Genomic DNA, 20,898 nt, shown 5'->3' with positions numbered 1-20,898 from the left:
TGTCGTCTTTTCTTTTCCTCTGTGCCGGTGTTTGTACTGGAGAGGCCTCTCCTGGTCTGTGCTGATAGGACGGGATACACAAATAGCGTGTTCTAGTATTCTGTATTCCAGTCAGGCTTTAATCTCCAAATTGGCCACCAGCTGAACAAATGTTGATCTGTATCTTTTCATTTGGTTTTATTTTTCAAATAGTCCAGGACCTATGGTAAAGTTGAGTATGCTGTTTTTGGGGGTTCCTTTGCAGATGCCATAATTAGGATATAAAAGTTTATGATGCCACAAGAATTTGAACATTGTAGACATGGCCTGTATTTGGAGGTTTAAAAACTAAAAGCCCCTCACTTTTAGCAGTGTTGGCTTGACCAACTCATCTCGTATTTCAGCTTCAACTTTCCTTATCCATAAAAATCGGGAAATCTGGGGCATTGGGTGGCTCAGTCAGTTGAACATCCAGCTCTTAGTTTGGGCTTAGCTCATCATCTCGCAGTTCATTAGTTCAAGCCCCACATTGGGCTGCTCACTGTCAGTGAGAGGTTTGCTTGGGATTCTCTCTCTCTCTCCCTCTCTCTGGCACTCCCCACTTGTTCTCTCTCTCTCAAAATAAATAAACAAACTGAAAACATTTTTAAAAGTCAGTAAATCCTATTCACTTTCTTTCTATAACACATACACTATGGGGCTCACTTAAATATCAAAGCAAGTACACAGTAACATAAGATCCAGCACAAGAGTAGTAGTGTATGTAACTTAAATTTTTCAATTATTTTAACACAGCCTACTTAAAGTAAGTGATTTTTTTATAGTATAAGTATAATAATATTTCTGAATTTTAAAAACTTGGACCACACAATTCCCAATATGATGATTGCTAACAGGTATATGGCACAGGTAAGTTGGTAAGTGTCTAATCTTCAAGGGTAACTTTTTATGATAAGCATTCACCACCCACCACCTGATAATGCAGCCACGTGCCTGGGCCCTTCTCCATCAAGCTCATTTTAAATTGTGGAATTTAAGGAGTGATTTTTTTTTTTGAAGAAAAACATTTTAAGACAACTTTCTAACTGTATAAAAAAAGTTTTGTGAATTTGTACGACCTCATCACCTAATTACCAGAACAGATCTCCAGTAAGAAATTCTCTTATCTTTTCAAATGATCTTAGGTAACACGTCACCTTGCCAAACTCTTTGACAGCATTGCAGATCTGCAGTTTGAAGATCAGGATGTGTCTACCCCCAGAGCACTTGGAATGTACAGCAAAGAAAAAGAATACGTCCCATTCCAAGCTGAATGCGAATGCACAGGCCATGTAAGATATGGTTGCGAGGTTGTCTATGCTACAGGAGTATTTTGGGGATAATTTTTTTTTTTTTTTGAGAGAGAGAAAGAGCGAGTGAGAGCAGGGAAGAGGCGAGGGGTGGGGGAGAGAGAATCCTAAGCAGGCTCCATGCCCAACATGAGATGACATGGGGCAACCCCACAACCATGAGATCATGGGCTGAAATTAAAAAGAGTCGATTACATAACCCACTAAGTCACCAGGCTCTCCTCAGTGTAATTTTTAAAGGTTGAGTTGAATAAGAAAAATATCAGCTCCTGTCAAATCAGGGCCTGGTTAGTTGTATGCTCCGAGCTTCCTGTTTGCCCATGTCCAGTGTGACAGAGAGCTATGCTGTGCCTAACTCTGCCATGCATCCCAGTTTCTGCCCTCTTGGCTTCAGTGATGTTAAAGAGTCTCAGATGTGCTAGCAGTTGAGCTGGTCAGGAAGGATTGTCACAGATTGAATGGATGGATGCCAGAATGAGAAGCCAGTGCAACCCAGCGACTGAGTCTCCTGTAAAGCTTACTGGTTTCGTCACTGAGCATTTGGGTGAAGCAGTGCCTTGGTAGTAAAGAGGCTTGTGGCTCAGAACTGGGATGTGAGTGTCGTGTGTGAACGGCTGCTCATTAATAAAGTCAACGGAGTCTACCAGGCCGGTGTCCTGTACCTTAATTACCACGTGCATAGAGAGCTAAGGTAGCATATTCTCTTCTTGCACAGCCAAATACCTCAAAAGTACTCTTAATGGTTAACTGCAAGAATGGCTCATTATGATTTATGAAAGTACTTTTGGCATTTCCAGATGATGTAGAGGAATTGCATCTTTTTATGATCATGTTTGAGCAGCTTGAGTTAATCCACAGAGTCGCTGAGGCAGTAGCCTCCATTACAGAACTGTTCATGTTGAGGCAGCTTCCTTAAAATGTCCCTTGCTGAAATGTGATGGGAGCCTTTTTTTTTTTTTTTTTAAACAGGGGTTTTCTTTATTCCTCTCTGTTGCTTTTTAATATTGCACCAAGAAGTCGTGCCAAATGAAGGGGAAGCAGATGGTAGAATACTTTGATTAAAATATATTTTTTGATCTCTTGGGCTCTTTAGGATATTATTACAGTGATTAGAAAAAGTCACCATAAACTATCTTGACAAAAGTGTGTTGCTGTCTGCTCACCTCCCCTGCAGACTGCTCGCCGACTGGCATAGTGCCCAGAAGGATGACAGTCCATTTGACAGATGTGGTTGTCACTAGCAGGAACCCTTGGTATTGAAAGTTTTCACACTGCTCTAATTTATTCTATATAAGCAGTTTAGGCTAGAGACTTGAGCGTATACCACATTCATTCTCTAATTGCCTTTGCTTTATAAAAAGATGCTCTTTAGGGCTGATGGGGGCGGGGGGAGGGGAAGGGGTGTGATGGACATGGAGGGAGGGCACTTGGGATGAGCACTGGGTGTTATATGGAAACCAACTTGACAATAAACTATTTAAGAAAAAAGAAACCAGTCACAAAAAATAAATATTGTATGATTCAACTTACATGAGGTATCTAGTTGTCAAATTCACAGAACTAGAAGAATTGTAGTTACATAGGAGAGGGAGACATGTTGTTTAATAGGTACAGAGTTTTAGAACGGCAAGATTAAAAAGTTCTGAAGATCTGTTTCACAACACTGTGAATACATGTAACACTACTGAACTTAAAAATGGCTAAGATGATAAATTTTATGTTACGTGCTTTTTATCACAACAACAACAAAAAAGATTGCCAGAAAAGAAAGATGATCTTTATGTCTTTCCCTGTGTGCTTTTATGATTGGTTCCTCCCAAATTAGACTATTTGTATTTTGTTTGATTAGTGTTTGTTGAAAACCTGCTACGTGCCAGAAGCTGGGTTAAGTTTATGGGGATCCAGAAATGAACAAGACATGGTCACTGCCTTTGAGGAGCTCTTAGTCTCTTGGAAGAAATGGATAATTAGTGATAATGCGAAGTGGTAATTGTTTTTAGAGAGGGTGGGGTAGAAGTTGATGAAATATCAGAAAGGGGGAAGGATCAAGCAACATCGCATCAGAATTTATTTCTCAAATCATGCTGAGCAAAGTTGCGACTGTTGGCACAGTCGTCTGAACATGAGACAGTATATCAGCTTACGTTTGTTTTCACTCTTCCCAAATGGACTGGAAAGTTCTTAAACAGGTGGCCATATCGAGGACATGGATCCTAGAGTATTCGGGAGATGTTCAAGTGATGTCTGGTTTACTGAAAGAACTAGGTGCCAGGTAAAATCAAGAGTTGGGCTTAGTGACTAAAGTCATGATGAGACTGGAGACCCTGAACTCAGGCATGTGAACAATGTCCAGTTGCATAGTCAGAGGAGAAAGTTCTCAGGACGTTGGGCCCCTTGCCAGCCAGTGCTCCCTTTCAGTGGGGAAGGCTGTCAGCTCATCAACTATGGATCACTCTTTCCCGGTCCTCCAGAGAAAGAGATTCTAGGAATGAACATTTTTGCCATCTCCATAGGGGCAGACAAGGAAAACAGTTTTAACATCTTCACAGTCTCATGCGGTCCCTGGAATTTATTATTACAGTCATTTTTTATTGTTGAGGTCGATTATTTGCAAATAGGCTGTGTATTCTTTTTGTTATATAACACCCATGGGAACACATACATGCGTAAGTATAACAAAGCATATTTGAATAGAATAGAAAATCGGTTAAAATATACTTGTGGGGGCAAAGTAAATTTGGATTTTTAAAAAAACAGATTAACTTTCACAAGTCAGCAGTTGTCCTGTCTCCAATACTCTCCTGCTGTCTAATTTTTGACAAGTGTGAAGATGAGAGCCAGTAGGGAATATAATTAAGACACTTGCTGAAAATACTTTGTCTTAAGACTAAGAACACGGAAGATTTTAGGGGAGAATTTTCTGTATATTTAAAAATTATCAAAAGAATAAAAAAAACCAATCTGCCATTATTCCCAAAGCTCTAGTATATTACTCTGTAGATGGCTGTGATGTTTGTAGCCTCCTCTTTTGAGGCTGCAGAAAGTTACTGGCCATCTAGCAGGTGAAAGGAGATGAGTGCCATCCTGGGAGAGGACAGGTTGGGGTAGGAAGGACTTCATCCGCTGTTCATTTTCCCTTTGTGTTCTACATCTTCTGGTTTTCTCTGTGGATTTGAAATCAGTCCACCCGAGGTCCCACCACTTGCATGGCCTTGGAGCCCATGGGAGGATGGAATTATCCCTCTTCCATAGTTAAGCCTGTGCTAAATCACTCCGATTTTCTTCGAAAGGTAGAAACGTGGCTGCTGCAGCTGGAACACACTATGCAGGAAACTGTGCGACATGCCATCACAGAAGCCACAGCAGCCAGTGAGGAGAAACCGAGGGAACTGTGGATCTTCGATTTCCCGGCTCAAGTTGCACTCACAAGCTCACAGATCTGGTGGACAACAGATGTAGGGATCGCCTTCAGCAGGCTGGAGGAAGGCTATGAAACAGCCCTAAAGGATTTCCATAAAAAACAGGTATTTGATAGATTCATGACTTTGAGACTTGAAGAGGTAAACATATATTCATTCTTTCATTCATTCACTCGCTCATTCAGTCATTCATTCATGGAGGGCCTTCTGTATGCCAGGCACTATGTTAGGACTGTTTCAGCAATCAGTTTAACTTTTTCATTTTCTACCTTTGTGTTAGCCGTCTAGTTTGCTGCAGGGGTTAAAAAAACATCTCATCCATTATCCTCCAAAGCCCTAGTATTTCACAGATACCTAGATACTGTGCCTATTTCTTTCCTTCTGTGTAGGACTCTCTCCATCTAGGCTAATGATGTACTTACTACAAAATATGTACATGATTTGCATGACTCAGAAAGATCGAGGGCTATTCAGCGAAGACAGATGTTTTCATATATTTTAGGTTTTGGCTAATTATAAGTCACAGATGAGCAGTTTTGGAAGACAGTCTATTTTGAATCCCATTTTATTCACCCCAGTTAGGCTATGACCTCTCCTTAAGCCTCCGATCTTAAGGTGAGCTTGTAGTTGTGAAACAATTCAGAGATAAGGCCCTTCTGTTAGCTTTTAGATTAAGGGGAACACTAGGCTTGAAAGGTATTTAAATACTAGTTTGTCTCCCTTTCTTGTTTTGAGTGGATAAAGTATGAGTTCAGAGATATTAAATGACTTGCCCAAGATTATACAGTGTGTAGTAACATAGGCGGGGGCAGCAGAATCAGAATGTTTTCCACAGCTCTCCATTGCTGCTCCTCCTAGCAGTACTTTTAACACAGTCCCTTAAAAATCAAATAGATTGAGAGAGGGAAGGATACTTGTAACATTAATACATTCAAGAATTTTAGGTTTTAGAGTGTGCTGATTATTTCTTTTAATTTTGCTTTAATCTTGAGTAGAGACTGCCTGATTTGTTTATGTCACTAAAGAAGTTTTTGTACTGTTTCCTTTTGGGGAGGAATATATTTTTGATGTATATCCTGAGGAAAATAGGGCATTGATTTTTAAAAGTGGCTGGTTTCCCCCTAGGGCAAATAGCTTTACAATTCTAGTCTCTGCCACTTGGATGAGGAAGCTAAGTAGTTAATTTTTTTTAATAGACTTTATTTATTTTTTTATAAATAGTTTATTGTCACGTTGGTTTCCCTATAACACCCAGTGCTCATCCCAACAAGTGCCCTCCTCCATGCCCATCACCCCCCTTCCCCTCTCCCCCACCCCTATCAGTCCTCAGTTTGTTCTCAGCATTCAAGAGTCTCTCATGGTTTGCCTCTCTCCCCCTCCCCCACTATTTCCCCCCTTCTTCTCCCCCACGGTCCTCCGTTAAGTTCCTCCTAATCCTCCTATACATGCAAACATATGATATTTTTCCTTCTCTGCCTGACTTATTTTGCTCAGCATAACACCCTCAAGGTCCATCCATGTTGCTACACATGGCCAGATTTCACTGTTTCTCATTGCCACATAGTACTCCATTGTATAGATAAACCACATCTTCTTGATCCATTCGTCCGTTGATGGACACTTAGGCTCTTTCCATGTTTTGGCTATTGTTGAGAGTGCTGCTATGAACATTGGGGTCCATGTGCCCCTATGCATCAGCACTCCTGTATCCCTTGGGTAAATTCCTAGCAGTGCTATTCCTGGGTCATACGGAAGTTCTGTTGTTAACTTTTTGAGGAACCTCNAGGAGGGTGCCCGTTTCTCCACATCCTCGCCAGCATCTAGAGTTCTCTGATTTGCTCATTATAGCCACTCTGACTGGTGTGAGGTGATATCTCAGTGTGGTTTTGATTTGTATTTCCCTGATGAGGAGGGATGCTGAGCATCGTTTCATGTGTCTGTTGGCCATCTGGATGTCCTCTTTGGAGAAGTGTCTGTTCATATCTTCTGCCCATTTCTTTACTGGATTGTTTATTTTTCGGGTGTGGAGTTTGGTGAGTTCCTTATAGATTTTGGATACTAGCCCTTTATCTGATATGTCATTTGCAACTATCTTTTCCCATTCCGTCGGTTGCCTATTAGTTTTATGGATTGTTTCCTTTGCTGTGCAGAAGCTTTTAATCTTGATGAGGTCCCAGTAGTTTTAATAGATTTTAATAATTAATTAAATTGCAATTATATTATAGTTTTATTATAAAAATAACTTTATAGTTAATTCATTGATATCTGTGCTTTTATTATAAGTATTTTCATTATCTGTGAAGTAAGAATTTAAAAAAAATAGTTATAATAATATTCTCTCTTAAGTTTCAGGTACTATCAATCACGGCTCAGACTTAAATTTTTCAACATAGATCTCCTTTATTTTTCCCTCACTTCATTTAGCAGTCTTCTTGCTTCTAGTGTATCATTTTGTGTGATTATTAGGATATTTAGTTGGTTAAGATGGTAAATGATATTTTATGGGTTTTTCTTCTGTCAACTTTATTTTCAATTTCATGATTTCTTATTAGTGTGTATTATTTAAAGATTAAAAAGAAGAACGTATGGGATCACCTGGGTGGCTTAATCACTTAAGCTTCTGACTCTTGATTTCTGCTCAGGTCATGATCTCCTTGTTGATGAGTTCAAGTCTGGAGTTGGACTTGTGCACTCTGTGCACAAGCACTCTGTGCTGAGTGTTGAGCCTGCTTGGGATTCTTTTCCACCCTCTCTCTGCCCCTCTCCCACTCAAGCTCTCTCTCTCTCTGTCTCTCTCAAAATAAGAAAATAAACATTAAAAAAATTTTTTTAAGTGTTTAAAAAAAAAAAAAAAGGAGGAGCACCTGGGTGGCTTAGTCAGATGAGTGCCTGACTTCACCTTGGGTCCTGATCTTGTGGTTTGTGAGTTTGAACCTTGCCTCAGGCTCACTGTCAGCACACAAGCCCGCTTTGGATCCTTTGTCCCCCTCTCTCTGCCCCTCCTCTATTTGTGCTCTCTCAAAACTAAATAAGCATTAAAAATGAGTGTTTCCTTGTTTTTTTTTCGAAGAACAAAATATAGATTGAAAAAGGAAAAAAAGAAAATAATTTTTGTTTATTATTTTTTGCTTTTTTCTTTCTCTCTCCCCCCCCCCGCCCCAGTTGGTTAAGCATCCAGCTTCGGCTCAGGTCATGATCTCACGGTTCGTGGGTTCGAGCCCCGCGTCGGGCTCTGTGCTGACATCTAACTCAGAGCCTGGAGCCTGTTTCAGATTCTGTGTTTCCCTCTCTCTCTGACCCTCCCCTGCCCACGCTGTCTCTCTCTGTCTCTCAGAAAGAAATAAAACATTAAAAAAATTTTTTAAATCCTACGGTAAACAGCCTTGTATATACATACATACATATCTACATACATACATGTTGCACATATTTTTCTTAATTTTTTTTCACAGTAAACTTCCAGAAGTAAAAATGCTAGGTCAGAGTATACCTCGTTTCAGCCTTTGGAACATTGTGCCGATTGAACTTCCCAGTATCGGTGTATGAGAAGTGTCCACTCTCTATCCTGTCAGCAACATTGAGTTGATTCTTTTTATTCTTATAACTCAAGTTGGTAATATCCTGGGAGCTTCAGTGTCTTACACTAATAAACAGAATTTAGGTTTCTTTTTCCCCCTTAGAACAGTTTTAAAATTTTTCATTTTGTTTAAGAGTTATGTAATGCTTCTTTTTCATGTTGAACAAGAAGCAATGAGGAAGGTTGATGAAAAAGGCATTTAGCTGCTTAATTATGAAACACTTCTAGTACAAATCGAAATGTTTGACAGACCAGCCAACAGAAGCCTTCAATACAGTGTTTCAGTTTTGTAACTGATACTAATATGCATATTAGAGAAGCTGACCTGTGAATATGGTTGAGGCTATAGTGTGGTTCCTGAGAAGTATGCACATCTACATTGAACCTTCTTCAGTGTTCTCTTTAAAAATGGATGTAACCATCTGCGGGAGTTTGTTTTTAATTAAAATTACTTGTGCTAATACTGTGAGCAGTTTTTAAAATGAACATTATTCCTTTAAAATAGCTTCATTTTAAAGCTGAGATCAGAGTTGGCTGTAATTAACGATCTACCTGCACAAGTAATTTCTTTGCTTAGTCCTCACTTCCAAATTGTAGTGAGACAAATTAACTAATTATTTTAAACTCCATTTTTTTCCTTTAGACATACTGTGATTTTGTGTTAGATAATGTTGGGATTAAAGGCAAAAATACTGCATTTTGGATATATATCCCTGCCTTGCCAGAGTCTTTGAAAATACTACAGATGGAATAAATTTAATTCCTCAGATTTGAGGGTTCCTTGGCAAAAGTCTTTTGTTTTGGCAGCTTGGGAGCTGGGAAGAAAGATTTTTTTTTCTCTTCCTTTATTATTAAGCTGTGTGAAAATCATCAAAGAAATGGAAACATTTTGGACTTGAAAAACTTAATTATTACTATGCTGGGAGGAGACCCAGAGTTCTTTTATTGGGACTCCAGATAAGCAATGTGAAACCATCCATCCCCTCCCTCCCCCCACATACACAAGGAAGAGACTCTGATTTTGCTTCTTAAGGCCAATATTTGGCCTCATTTTTAGTCGTTGACTGCGAAATTCTTTCAAAACCAATTGAATACAATGTTGATAGTGTTCTTACCTATTTCTAATTTTATTGCATGAATAGGGAAAGCCTGTGAAGCCTGAAGCTACCCATTGTATTACTGGACACAAGTTTCTGTTTTTGCCTCTTTAGAAAAGTGTGATTTCATGGCCTCATGCTTTGTAATATAGCAGGAACCCATGATTAGAGTAATACTCTCTTCCTCCCCTCTCATCTATTAAAAGAAACATTTTCCATTATTTATCGATCTAGGAGGCTTTTATTCAATGATTCATGAATCAGATAGCATCCAGTCTAACAGAAAGAAGCTCCAGAGAACTGATAAGTCACGAGATTTTCATAGACCACGTGAGCAGGAACAAGGAAATTATACTGGGCATTTGCTGATGGGTTATGTCAGGGTTACTTTCCTCATAGGAGACAAAGGGAACTCTTGGAACCGGGTCATGTAACTTCTGCTGAGCAGGCAGGTGCTGTCCAGTTTACCTAGGCCTGCCTTTCGAGGAAAGTTGATCATAGACACTTAAGTTGTGATTTGCTGACACAGGGCTTAGCATGAGTGACTCCATATTGGGCTTAACTGGTACTTTGATAAAGCAAAAATTTTATTGAATGACCAGCAAGAAAAACATCATATTGTAACTGGATATACTGGACTAGATACCTTGAGAAATGCCTGGAAGTTGACAACAGATGAAATTGAACTGATAATTAAGAACAGGTAAAAATTACAGGTGAGGCATATTTAAAAACTGAGTGATAAGCCTATTTTATCCAATGAAATTGCAGAGAAATTATAAACTCAGATTCAGTTAAAAAATGTGTGGGGCGGGGGGGCAATGGTCAGTGAATAAGGGTAAATGTAGAAACAATGGACTGTTGGAAATAGTTCTTTCTCTTCTATATCCTGAGAGATTATCAGTGGGTCTGTTTGCTCCCAGGATAAAGCTCAGAGAAATGCTTTATGAACACTCTGAGACACTTACTTAGGACTTCTGCTATAACTACCTCTTGACCCTAGAGATGGAGTTGGTCAGCTCTTTGAAGGATGGAATAGAAATGTATTAGTCTTTTTGGGCTATATAGTTTATTTCATATCTACTCTTTTTTTGCTGTTGCAGTAGGGAAGAAATCATAGGCAACTTTTAAATAAATAGGCATGATGGGGTTCCAATAAAACTTTATTTATGAAAACTGGTAGTGGGCCAGATTTGGCTAGTGGCTAGTTTACCTACATCTGTAGAATAGATCCTGAAGTAACTCAAGATCTCTACAGTGACAGATAATAAGAGAAAAAGAGATTTGTTACCCATGTATATACCATGTGAGTCCACTCTGATCCATTAATCCAAGAATTGTTTCTTTGAATAGACCCTGACAACAAATTTTTACAAGAGGAGAAAGAAAAAAACACAAATAAAAAAAGGGGGGTTAAGGGATAGGAACCGTATCTTCCTATGAGAAGAGATTTTAGAAAGATCATATAATCTGATGTGTGATTGTTGTTAAATATTAAGTCAAAAATCTAAAATAAATAGATGATTTTCTATGAACACTCTGAAATAGATTCAAAGTGAGGTGGAAACTTGAGTAGACCACTAACCACAGAAATAAGTGAAATGGTAATTAAGGTTGTTGAAGTTGCTTACCCACCCGGTAAGGTGAGCCCTGCTCCAGTGGTTTCATCAGAAGTTTAAAACCAGATAAACACTATTGTATATGAACTCTTCTAGAGTGTAGAAAATATAGAAAATTGTTTTACTCATTTTACAGAGTTCTAGTAAACAGTGCAAAACACAGGCAAGGATAAAGTATGAGAGAAAATTCTGTTGGCCAGTCTCATGAATTAACCTATCCTCTTTTCTGGTCTGGATCTTTCACTTAACACTGTTGGAAAACCAACAGTGTTTGTCTTTTGTGAGTCTCAAATTTTGTACATTTTTTTGAGCAGAAGTACTTACTGCCTTTGTCCTAGACTATCTTTGCAACAATAGGGGAGATTCACTTACTCTCCAGTATAATAAAGATAAAATCTTGCAGGACAACGGTGAGACATACTGTCTGTTAGAAAAGTTTTCGTTTCCCTAAACTCAAGGTTCCTTTCCTTTAACACAGCTCACTGCATGTACAACCATTATGTGTCTCTTTTGGGGTTATCCTTGAAAAGCTAGGGGTTTGGAACTGGTGTAAATGTTGAGACCTGGATACTAAATAATATTGCTCTAATGAACCATCCTTTATTTGTAACTCAGAGACTCTGTGTCTTCTGCCAGCGTCCCTTAATGTATGCCAGGCTGGCTTTAGCATGCAAGTAGGGTAAAATCACAGACCCTTCTCATTTCTTAACAAACATGTTGTTACATGTATTAGAAGTTCATTGCTTTTTGTTTCTTAGAATTGCTATACTATACTACACACTTTGTTTAGTCTGTTGATTGACCCTGGGGTTTCCACTGTGAGGCGACTATTTCTATAGCTGCTTGGAGCATTCTTGTCCAAGCCTCTTAACCTATATTTTCCTTTCTCCTGGGTAAAGTATCTAAAAGTGAAAGCTCTGAGTCATAGGGAAGGTGTTTGTTTACCCATTAAAAAAAACTGGAGCATCTGGGTGGCTCAGTTGGTTAAGCGTCCGACTTTAGCTCAGGTCATGATCTCGCTGTTCTGGGTTTGAGCCCCGCTTTGGGCTCTGTGATAATAGCTGGCTAGCTCAGAGCCGGGAGCCTGTTTTGGATTCTGTATCTCCCTCTCTCTCTGACCCTCCCCTGCTCATGCTGTCTCGCTCCCTCTCTCAGAAATAAAGAAAACATAAAAAAAAAAAAACCTGCCAGACACGTCTCCATTCTTATATTCTCATTAACAATGTGACACAATTCTAGTTGCTTCATATTCTGACTGGTATTGGGTGTCATTAGTCTTTACAATTATAGTAGGTGCGAAAGAGTACCTCACTGTTTTTTTTTTTAAGTTTCTTTATTTTATTTGAGAGAGAAAGAGAGTGCAAGAGGGGCAGAGAGAGGGAGAGAGTGACTCCCAAGCAGATTCCTTGCTGAACATGAAGCCTGATGTAGGGCTCAATCACACATTAATAAGATCATGATCTGAGCTGAAATCAAGAGTCTGATGTTTAACTGCCTGAAGCACCCAGGTACTCCTGTCTCACTGTGCTTTTAATTGGCTTATCTCTAGTGTCTAAAGATGTTGAGGGGTGCCTGAGCGGCTCAGTTGGATGAGCCTCTTACACTTGATTTCGGCTCAGGTCATGATACCCAGAGTTGTGGGATTAAGTCCCAGTGTTGGGCTCTGTGCTGAAATTGGAGTCTGGGATTCTTTGTCTCATCCTCTGCCCTGCGCCTCCCCCCCCCCCCCCCCATTTGGGCTTGTGTACACTCTTTCTCTCTTTTCAAAAAAAAAAAAAAAAGAAGTTGAGTAACCTTTCATATGTGTATTGGCATTCATATAACTTCTGTTGTGAAGTACCTATTCAAATAAGTTGAGTAGTTTTTTTTTTTAATTGGATGTTTGTCTTTTTATTGGTTAGAGAATTTCTTTATTTGGTTGCAATTCTTTTGTCAGGAAATGAATGTACCACTCATTTTATTAATGGTATGTTTTGGGAATGGGATGTTTTCATTTAAAAAATTTTTAATGTTTATTTTTGAGAGGTACAGAGAGACAGAGGGCACACACAAGTGGGGAAGGGACAGAGAGAAAGGCAGACACAGAATCAGAAGCAGGCTCCAGGCTCTGAGCTGTCAGCATGGAGCCTCGACATGGGGTTCAAACTCATGGACCGCGATGTCATGACCTGAGCTGAAGTCGGGTGCTTAACCAACTGAGCCACCCAAGTGCCCCTGGAATGTTTTCATTTTAATGTTGTATGGTGTATCAAATTTCTTTCTTTGATTGATACTTGCTGTTTGTAAGAAATTCTTGTCTATCTCAGTGTCATGAAAATATTCTCCTCTTTCCTTCTAGGAGCTTTATGGTTATGGGTTTTTTCATTTAGATCTGTGATCCAGACATAAATCTTTTTCTTTGCTATTGTTCTTACCTTGGCACCTTGGTCAAAGTCAAATGACTATATACATAGGGGTCTGTTTCCAGACTCTCTTGTTGCATTCCTCTATTTTTTGTGTTTTCATGCCAAATCCACACTGTATTAATTACCGTAGCTTTATAGTAAGCCTTGAAATCGTGTCATATATAGCCTCTGACTTAGTTCTATTTTTAATTTTTATCCAAAAAGTTTTGGATCATTCTAGGTTGTGTTCACTTCTACATAAATTATCATATTGTTTATTTATTTTTAGAAGCCTAATCTTTTATCCTAATTAAATTTTAACTAGAATGACATTCAATATAAATAGGAATGTTAGAAGGATGGCTATCTCAAACCATGATGAGTCTTCTCCAAGAACATGGTGTATGTTTTGACATAAGTTGTCTTTAATTTCTCTCAAAATACTTCTGTGGTTTTCAGTGTCACGGTCGTACACATTTTCTGCTGGACTTTTAGATAGTTTATATGTTTTGATTCTATAAATATACGCTAATTAAAATTTTTGTTTTCTAATATTTGTGGCTGGTGTATAAGATAGATCGATTTTTTAATATTCACCATGTATCTTAGGACTCTGCCAAATTTGCTTTTTAATTTTAGTTTAGTTTTTTTTTTTAAAGAATTTCATAGGGTTTGCTGTGTCCACGAACATATTCTCTGTCAATAATGACAGGTTTACTTCTTGTCTCCATTCCTTTTTGCACTTTTTCCTTTTCTTGAGTTACTGACTCGGCTAGGGCCTCTAGTGCAATGTTATATAAAAGTAGAGCAAACATTCCGGCCTATTGCCAGTCTCAGGGAAGAATAATGTAGATCTTCACCACTGAGTATGATAGTAGTTACAAGGTTTCTGTAGCTGCCCTTTCTGAAATAAAGAAAGAACCCTTCTATTGCTACACACTGAGAATTTTTATCTTGAAGAAACTTTGAACTTTTCCAAGTCTCTTGAGATTGTGTGCCTGCCTCTTTTATTCTGTTACTGGGGTGAATTTTTGAAGGCTAAACCAGTTAGGCTTTCCTGAAATAAACTCCACTTGGTTACGATGTATTATCATTTATGTATGTGTATATGTATTTTTGCTGGATTTCATTTGCTAATATTCTGTCCTGAAATTCCCTATACATGTTTTTCAGGGCTGTTTATCTGTAATTTTCTTAGAATATCACTGCTAGTTTAGGGATCAGCATTATGCTCCTTGAAAGGAATTGAAAATACTTTATTCTCATGTATTTTGTGAAAGAGTTTATGATAAAAATTACTGGCGATGCCATCTGGGCCTAGAATTTTCTTTGTGGAACTTTTTTCTAAGTTTATTTATTTATTTTGAGAGAGAGAGTGGGGGAGGGAGGGAGAGACTCTCAAGCAGGCTTCGCTCTGTGCAGAGCCCGACATGGGGCTCAGTCTCACCTACTGCACGATCATTACCTGGCCTGAAATCAAGAGTCAGAGGCTTAACCGACTACCAGGTACCCCATAAATCAGTTTCTTTTATATATATGTTTCTGTGTAGCTTTCATATTTTTTTCTTGTGTCACCTTTGAAAATTGTGTTTTTCAGTATTTATTCATTTCGTCTAAGTCAAGGTCTGGCAAATTACAGCTCTCCAGCCCAATCTCACCCAGTGCCTATGTGTTTGGCTGCTTTCACACTATAGTGGTTATGTGGAGTCATTGCGATAGAGTCAAGCATTGACTGCCTGGACCTTTGCAAGACCTTTATATTCAGCCTTGATCTAAATTTTCAAATGTATTGACATGAATTGGTCTTCGTTTCCTGACATTATCCGTAGCACATCGGTAGGATCTCACATCATGTCCCTCTTGTATTCCTGATGTTGTGATTTGTGTTTTCTACCTCTCTGCTTTTTTTTTTTTTTTAATTTTAAACCAGACTTTCTGTGTGTTTACCGTGTTTATTTACATTTTCAGAGAACTAATCTTTGACTTTGTTAATTTTTCACTGTTGTTTTATATTTCACAGATTTCTGCTTTATCTTGATTACTTCCTTCTACTTACTTGAACCTGCTTCTCTTTTTCAAGTTTCTTAAGGTGGAAGCTTATCGATGTTACATCTTTTTCTTTTGTAATACAAAGCAGTTGAAGGAAACTTTATAACTAGATGAAGAATATCCACCAGAAACCTGCAGAGATAATCATGCTTAATGATGAAACATTGGAATCATTTCTGTTAGTGTCAAGAATGTGGTGATTACCCTCACTGTCTCTGAGATTCGTTGCTTAGTATTTTGGTGGTTTTAGCAATATGATTAGAGGAGAAGTAGGTAAAGAACAGTGGAAAGGAAGGCAACAGTGTGGTCTCCACAATGATCTGATAGTGTCAAAGGACTATGGGATCTGGTTTCTTTTGCAATTTCCTTTGTTCTAGCTGAAATGAAAATCCATTGTTTCTGACACTGCTACAGCTGAAACCTGGATGTTTTTCGGGATTAGAGATCCTGGATGCTCTTATTACAAAACAAAAAGAACGTTACTTCTGTGTTCTATCCAGTTGGGAAAGGATTGAGGGTTCTGGTAGCTGACCCCCCCCCCCCCCCCGCAAAGGGCTGTGATAGTTACATTGCAAAGTTCACTTTGGTTTGCTGAGGACTATGAACTCAGATGTTAACATGTCAGCAGAGGGGCCCTTCCACTTTCTTGGCCACCATGGCTTGTCTCTACCTAGATTGGGAAATCTACCATGTCTCATGCTGGGGAAATTGGAGCCCTTCTGCTGCAGGGAAGATGTTCTTCCTGTGTTGCCTTATTTAAGCCTGTAGTATTCAGGGATCTGGTTCTTTAGGTTCACACACAGGGCCTCTTTACGACATTCTGCCACAGAAGTTGTGTCCAGACACAATGGACAGTCACCTACCACCTTTATCAAGTACCATTCCTTTTCCTGACCTTGAATTTGCTACTTTCTGAGACTGACATCTTCTTTCACAGTGAGCTCACCATCATCCCACCATTTTGAACACCTTAGTGTCTTAGACCTTTGTGGCATAGAAACCTTAGTGGTGGTCATGATTCATGTGGCTTTTTTGGGAAGTGTTTCCATTTTTATCCAAATAACAGAATTCATAGGTAGTGGATACCTACTTACTTCACTTCATCCCCAGAATTTTTACAGGTCAGCTGTTGCCTGGCCAGGATGATCTGGTAATGAGTATGTTATCCATGTGGGAAAGCTTTGTGTTTATAAAATACAAAAGAAAATCCTAGTGTCTGGTCCTAAGCCCTGGTTCTCCTGTTTATAACTGCAATCTTGAGCAAATTATCCTATATAAAAAAATTGGAATAATGTACCTTTCTCATAGGGCTATTGTGATAATAAAATTAGAATGATATATGTATATATGTAAACACCTACATCTGCGCACACACACGGTGCTTGATAGTAAGAGCTCATTAAACGTCAGCTCTTAATATTTGTTTTTTTTTCTTTTTTCTTTTCTTTTCTTTTCTTTTTTTACAAATAGTTTATTGTCAAATTAGTTTCCATATAACACTCAGTGCTCATCCCCACAAGTGCCCTCCTCCATGCCCATCCCTCCTCCCCCCCACATCCATCAGTCCTCAGTTTTTGTCAGCATTCAAGAGTCTCTCATGGTTTGCCTCTCTCCCTTTCCCCCACCATTTCCCCCCTTCTTCTCCCCCTTGTTCCTTCATCAAGTTCCTCCTAATCCTCCTATACGTGCAAACATATGATATTTGTCCTTCTCTGCCTGACTTATTTCGCTCAGCATAACACCCTCAAGGTCCATCCATGTTGCTACACATGGCCAGATTTCATTGTTTCTCATTGCCATGTAGTATTCCATGGTATAGATAAACCACATCTTCTTGATCCATTCATCTGTTGATGGACACTTAGGCTCTTTCCATGTTTTAGCTATTGTGGAGAGTGCTGCTATGAACATTGGGGTACATGTGCTCCTATGCCTCAGCATTTCTGTATCCCTTGGGTAAATTCCTAGCAGTGCTATTGCTGGGTCATAGGGGAGTTCTATTGTTAGTTTCCTGAGGAACCTCCACACTGTTTTCCAGAGGGGCTGTACCAGTTTACATTCCCACCAACAGTGTAGGAGGGTGCCCGTTTCTCCACATCCTCGCCAGCATCTAGAGTTCTCTGATTTGCTCATTTTAGCCACTCTGACTGGCGTGAGGTGGTATCTCAGTGTGGTTTTGATTTGTATTTCCCTGATGAGGAGGGATGCTGAGCATCGTTTCATGTGTCTGTTGGCCATCTGGATGTCCTCTTTGGAGAAGTGTCTGTTCATGTCTTCTGCCCATTTCTTCACTGGGTTGTTTGTTTTTCGGGCGTGTAGTTTGGTGAGTTCCTTATAGATTCTGGATATTAACCCTTTATCTGATATGTCATTTGCAACTATCTTTTCCCATTCCGTTGGTTGCCTATTAATTTTCTGGGTTGTTTCCTTGGCTGTGCAGAAGCTTTTAATCTTGATGAGGTCCCAACAGTTTATTTTTGCTCTTGATTCCCTTGCTTTTGGGGATGTGTCAAGTAAGAAGTTGCTGCGGTGGAGGTCAAGGAGGTTGTTTCCTGCTTTCTCCTCTAGGGTGTTGATAGTTTCCTGTCTCACGTTCAGGTCCTTTATCCATTTTGAGTTGATTTTTGTGCATGGTGTGAGAAAATGATCTAGTTTCATTCTTCTGCATGTTGCTGTCCAGTTCTCCCAACACCATCTGTTAAAAAGGCTGTCTTTTTTCCATTGGATATTCTTTCCTGCTTTGTCAAAGATCAGTTGGCTGTATACTTTTGGGTCCACTTCTGAGTTCTCAATTCTGTTCCATTGGTCTATGTGTCTGTTTTTGTGCCAATACCATACTGTCTTGAGGATGACAGCTTTGTAGTAGAGGCTGAAGTCTGGGATGGTGATACCTCCCGTTTTGGTTTTATTTTTCAGTATTACTTTGGCTATTCGGGGTCTTTTGTGGTTCCATACAAATTTTTGGATAGTTTGTTCTAGTTTTGAGAAGTATGCTGGTGCAATTTTGATTGGAATTGCATTGAATGTGTAGAGTGCTTTAGGTAGTAATGACATCTTAACTATATTTATTCTTCCTATCCATGAGCATGGAATGTTTTTCCATTTCTTTGTGTCTTCTTCAATTTCCTTCATAAGTTTTCTATAGTTTTCATCATACAGATCTCTTGTATCCTTGGTTAGGTTTATTCCGAGGTATTTTATGGTTTTTTGTGCAATTGTGAATGGGATCAGTTTCTTGATTTCTCTTTCTGTTGCTTCATTATTGGTGTATAAAAATGCAACCGATTTCTGTACGTTGATTTTGTACCCTGCAACTTGGCTGAATTCTTGGATCAGTTCTAGTAGGCTTCTGGTGGAGTCTGTCGGGTTTTCTATGTAGAGTATCATGTCATCTGCGAAGAGTGAAAGTTTGACTTCCTCTTTGCCAATTCTGATGCCTTTGATTTCCTTTTGTTGTCTGATGGCTGATGCTAGGACTTCCAGCACTATGTTAAACAACAGTGGTGAGAGTGGACATCCCTGTCGTGTTCCTGATCTCAGGGGGAAAGCTCTCAGTTTTTCCCCGTTGAGGATGATGTTAGCTGAAGGCTTCTCATAGATGGCTTTGATGATGTTTAAGTAGGTTCCTTCTATCCCAACTTTCTCGAGAGTCTTTATTAAGAAGGGATGCTGTATTTTGTCAAATGCTTTTTCTGCATCTATTGACAGGATCATATGGTTTTTATCTTTTCTTTTATTGATATGATGGATCACATTGATTGATTTGCGAATGTTGAACCAGCCCTGTAACCCAGGAATGAATCCCACTTGATCTTGGTGGATGATTCTTTTGATATGCTGCTGGATTCGATTTGCAAGGATCTTGTTGAGAATTTTTGCATCCGTATTCATCAAGGATATTGGCCTATAGTTCTCTTTTTTTGTTGGATCTCTGTCTGGCTTGGGAATCAGAGTGATGCTGGCTTCATAAAATGAGTCCGGGAGTTTTCCTTCGACTTCTATTTTTTGGAATAGCTTGAGAAGAATTGGGATTAATTCTGTTTTAAATGTCTGGTAGAATTCCCCAGGGAAACCATCAGGTCCAGGGCTCTTATTTGTTGGGAGATTTTTGATCACTGATTCGATTTCTTCACTCGTTATGGGTCTGTTCAGGTTTTCTATTTCTTCCCGTGTGAATTTTGGTAGTGAGTGTGTGTTTAGGAATTTGTCCATTTCTTCTAAGTTGTCCAATTTGTTGGCATATAATTTTTCATAGTATTCCCTGATAATTGCTTGTATTTCTGAGGGGTTGGTTGTAATAAGTCCATTTTCATTCATAATTTTGTCTATTTGGGTGCTCTCTCTTTTCTTTTTGATAAGCCTGGCTAGAGGTTTGTCAATTTTGTTTACTTTTTCAAAAAACCAACTCTTGGTTTCATTGATCTGTTCAATTGTTTCTTTGGTCTCTATGTTGTTTATTTCTGCTCTAATTTTTACTATTTCTCTTCTTCTACTGGGTTTAGGGCGTTCTTGTTGCTCTGCCTCTAGCTCCTTTAGGTGAGCTGTTAGATTTTGGACTTGTGCTTTTTCTAATCTCTTGAAATAGGCCTGGAGAGCAATGTACTTTCCTCTTAGGACTGCCTTGGCCGCATCCCATAGATTTTGAATTGTTGTGTTTTCATTTTCATTTGTTTCCATATATTTTTTAATTTCCTCTCTAATTGCCTGATTGGCCCATTCATTCTTTAGAAGGGTGTTCTTTAACCTCCATGTTTTTGGCGGTTTTCCAGACTTCTTCCTGTAATTGATTTCAAGTTTCAAAGCATTGTGATCTGACAGTGTGCATGGTATGATCTCTATTCTTTTATATTTATTGAGGGCTGCTTTATGTCCCAGTATGTGATCTATCTTGGAGAATGTGCCATGCGCACTTGAGAAGAAAGTAAATTCCCTGGCCTCAGGATGTAAAGTTCTAAATATATCCGTCAGATCCATCTGGTCCAATGTGTCTTTCAAGTCCATTATTTCTTTAGTGATTTTCTGTCTGGTTGACCTATCCATTGCTGTAAGCGGAGTATTAAAGTCCCCTGCTATTAGCACATTCTTATCTATAAGCTTGTTTCTGTTTGTGATTAATTGTTTTAGATATTTAGGTGCTCCCATATTCGGTGCGTAGACATTTATGATTGTTAGTTCTTCCTGATGGATGGACCCTGTAATTATTATGTAGTGCCCTTCTTCATCTCTTGTGATTGTCTTTAATTTAAAGTCCAGTTTGTCTGATATAAGTATCGCTACTCCGGCTTTCTTTTGATTTCCTGTAGCATGATATATATTTCTCCATCCCCTTACTTTTAATCTGAAGGTATCTTCCCGTCTAAAATGAGTTTCTTGTAGACAGCATATTGATGGATTTTGTTTTTTAATCCATTCTGCTACCCTATGT

The 20,898-nt window shown here is 39.0% G+C and overlaps 1 protein-coding gene across 1 annotated transcript in view; it reads left to right on the top strand.

Moving 5' to 3' along the window:
* DNAH11 (dynein axonemal heavy chain 11) overlaps positions 1–20,898 on the top strand; it is a 353,093-nt gene that overhangs the window by 113,646 nt on the left and 218,549 nt on the right. Inside the window, exons 29-30 of the mRNA XM_039238848.1 lie at positions 1,164–1,310; positions 4,619–4,852. Coding sequence (XP_039094779.1) covers positions 1,164–1,310; positions 4,619–4,852 — 381 coding nt within the window. The remainder of the gene's footprint in view (positions 1–1,163; positions 1,311–4,618; positions 4,853–20,898) is intronic.

Source organism: Hyaena hyaena, unplaced genomic scaffold, assembly GCF_003009895.1.
Source record: "Hyaena hyaena isolate Hyena2069 unplaced genomic scaffold, ASM300989v1 scaffold_149, whole genome shotgun sequence".
Lineage (NCBI taxonomy): Eukaryota > Metazoa > Chordata > Mammalia > Carnivora > Hyaenidae > Hyaena > Hyaena hyaena.
This window is presented reverse-complemented; position numbering and strand designations above follow the sequence as displayed.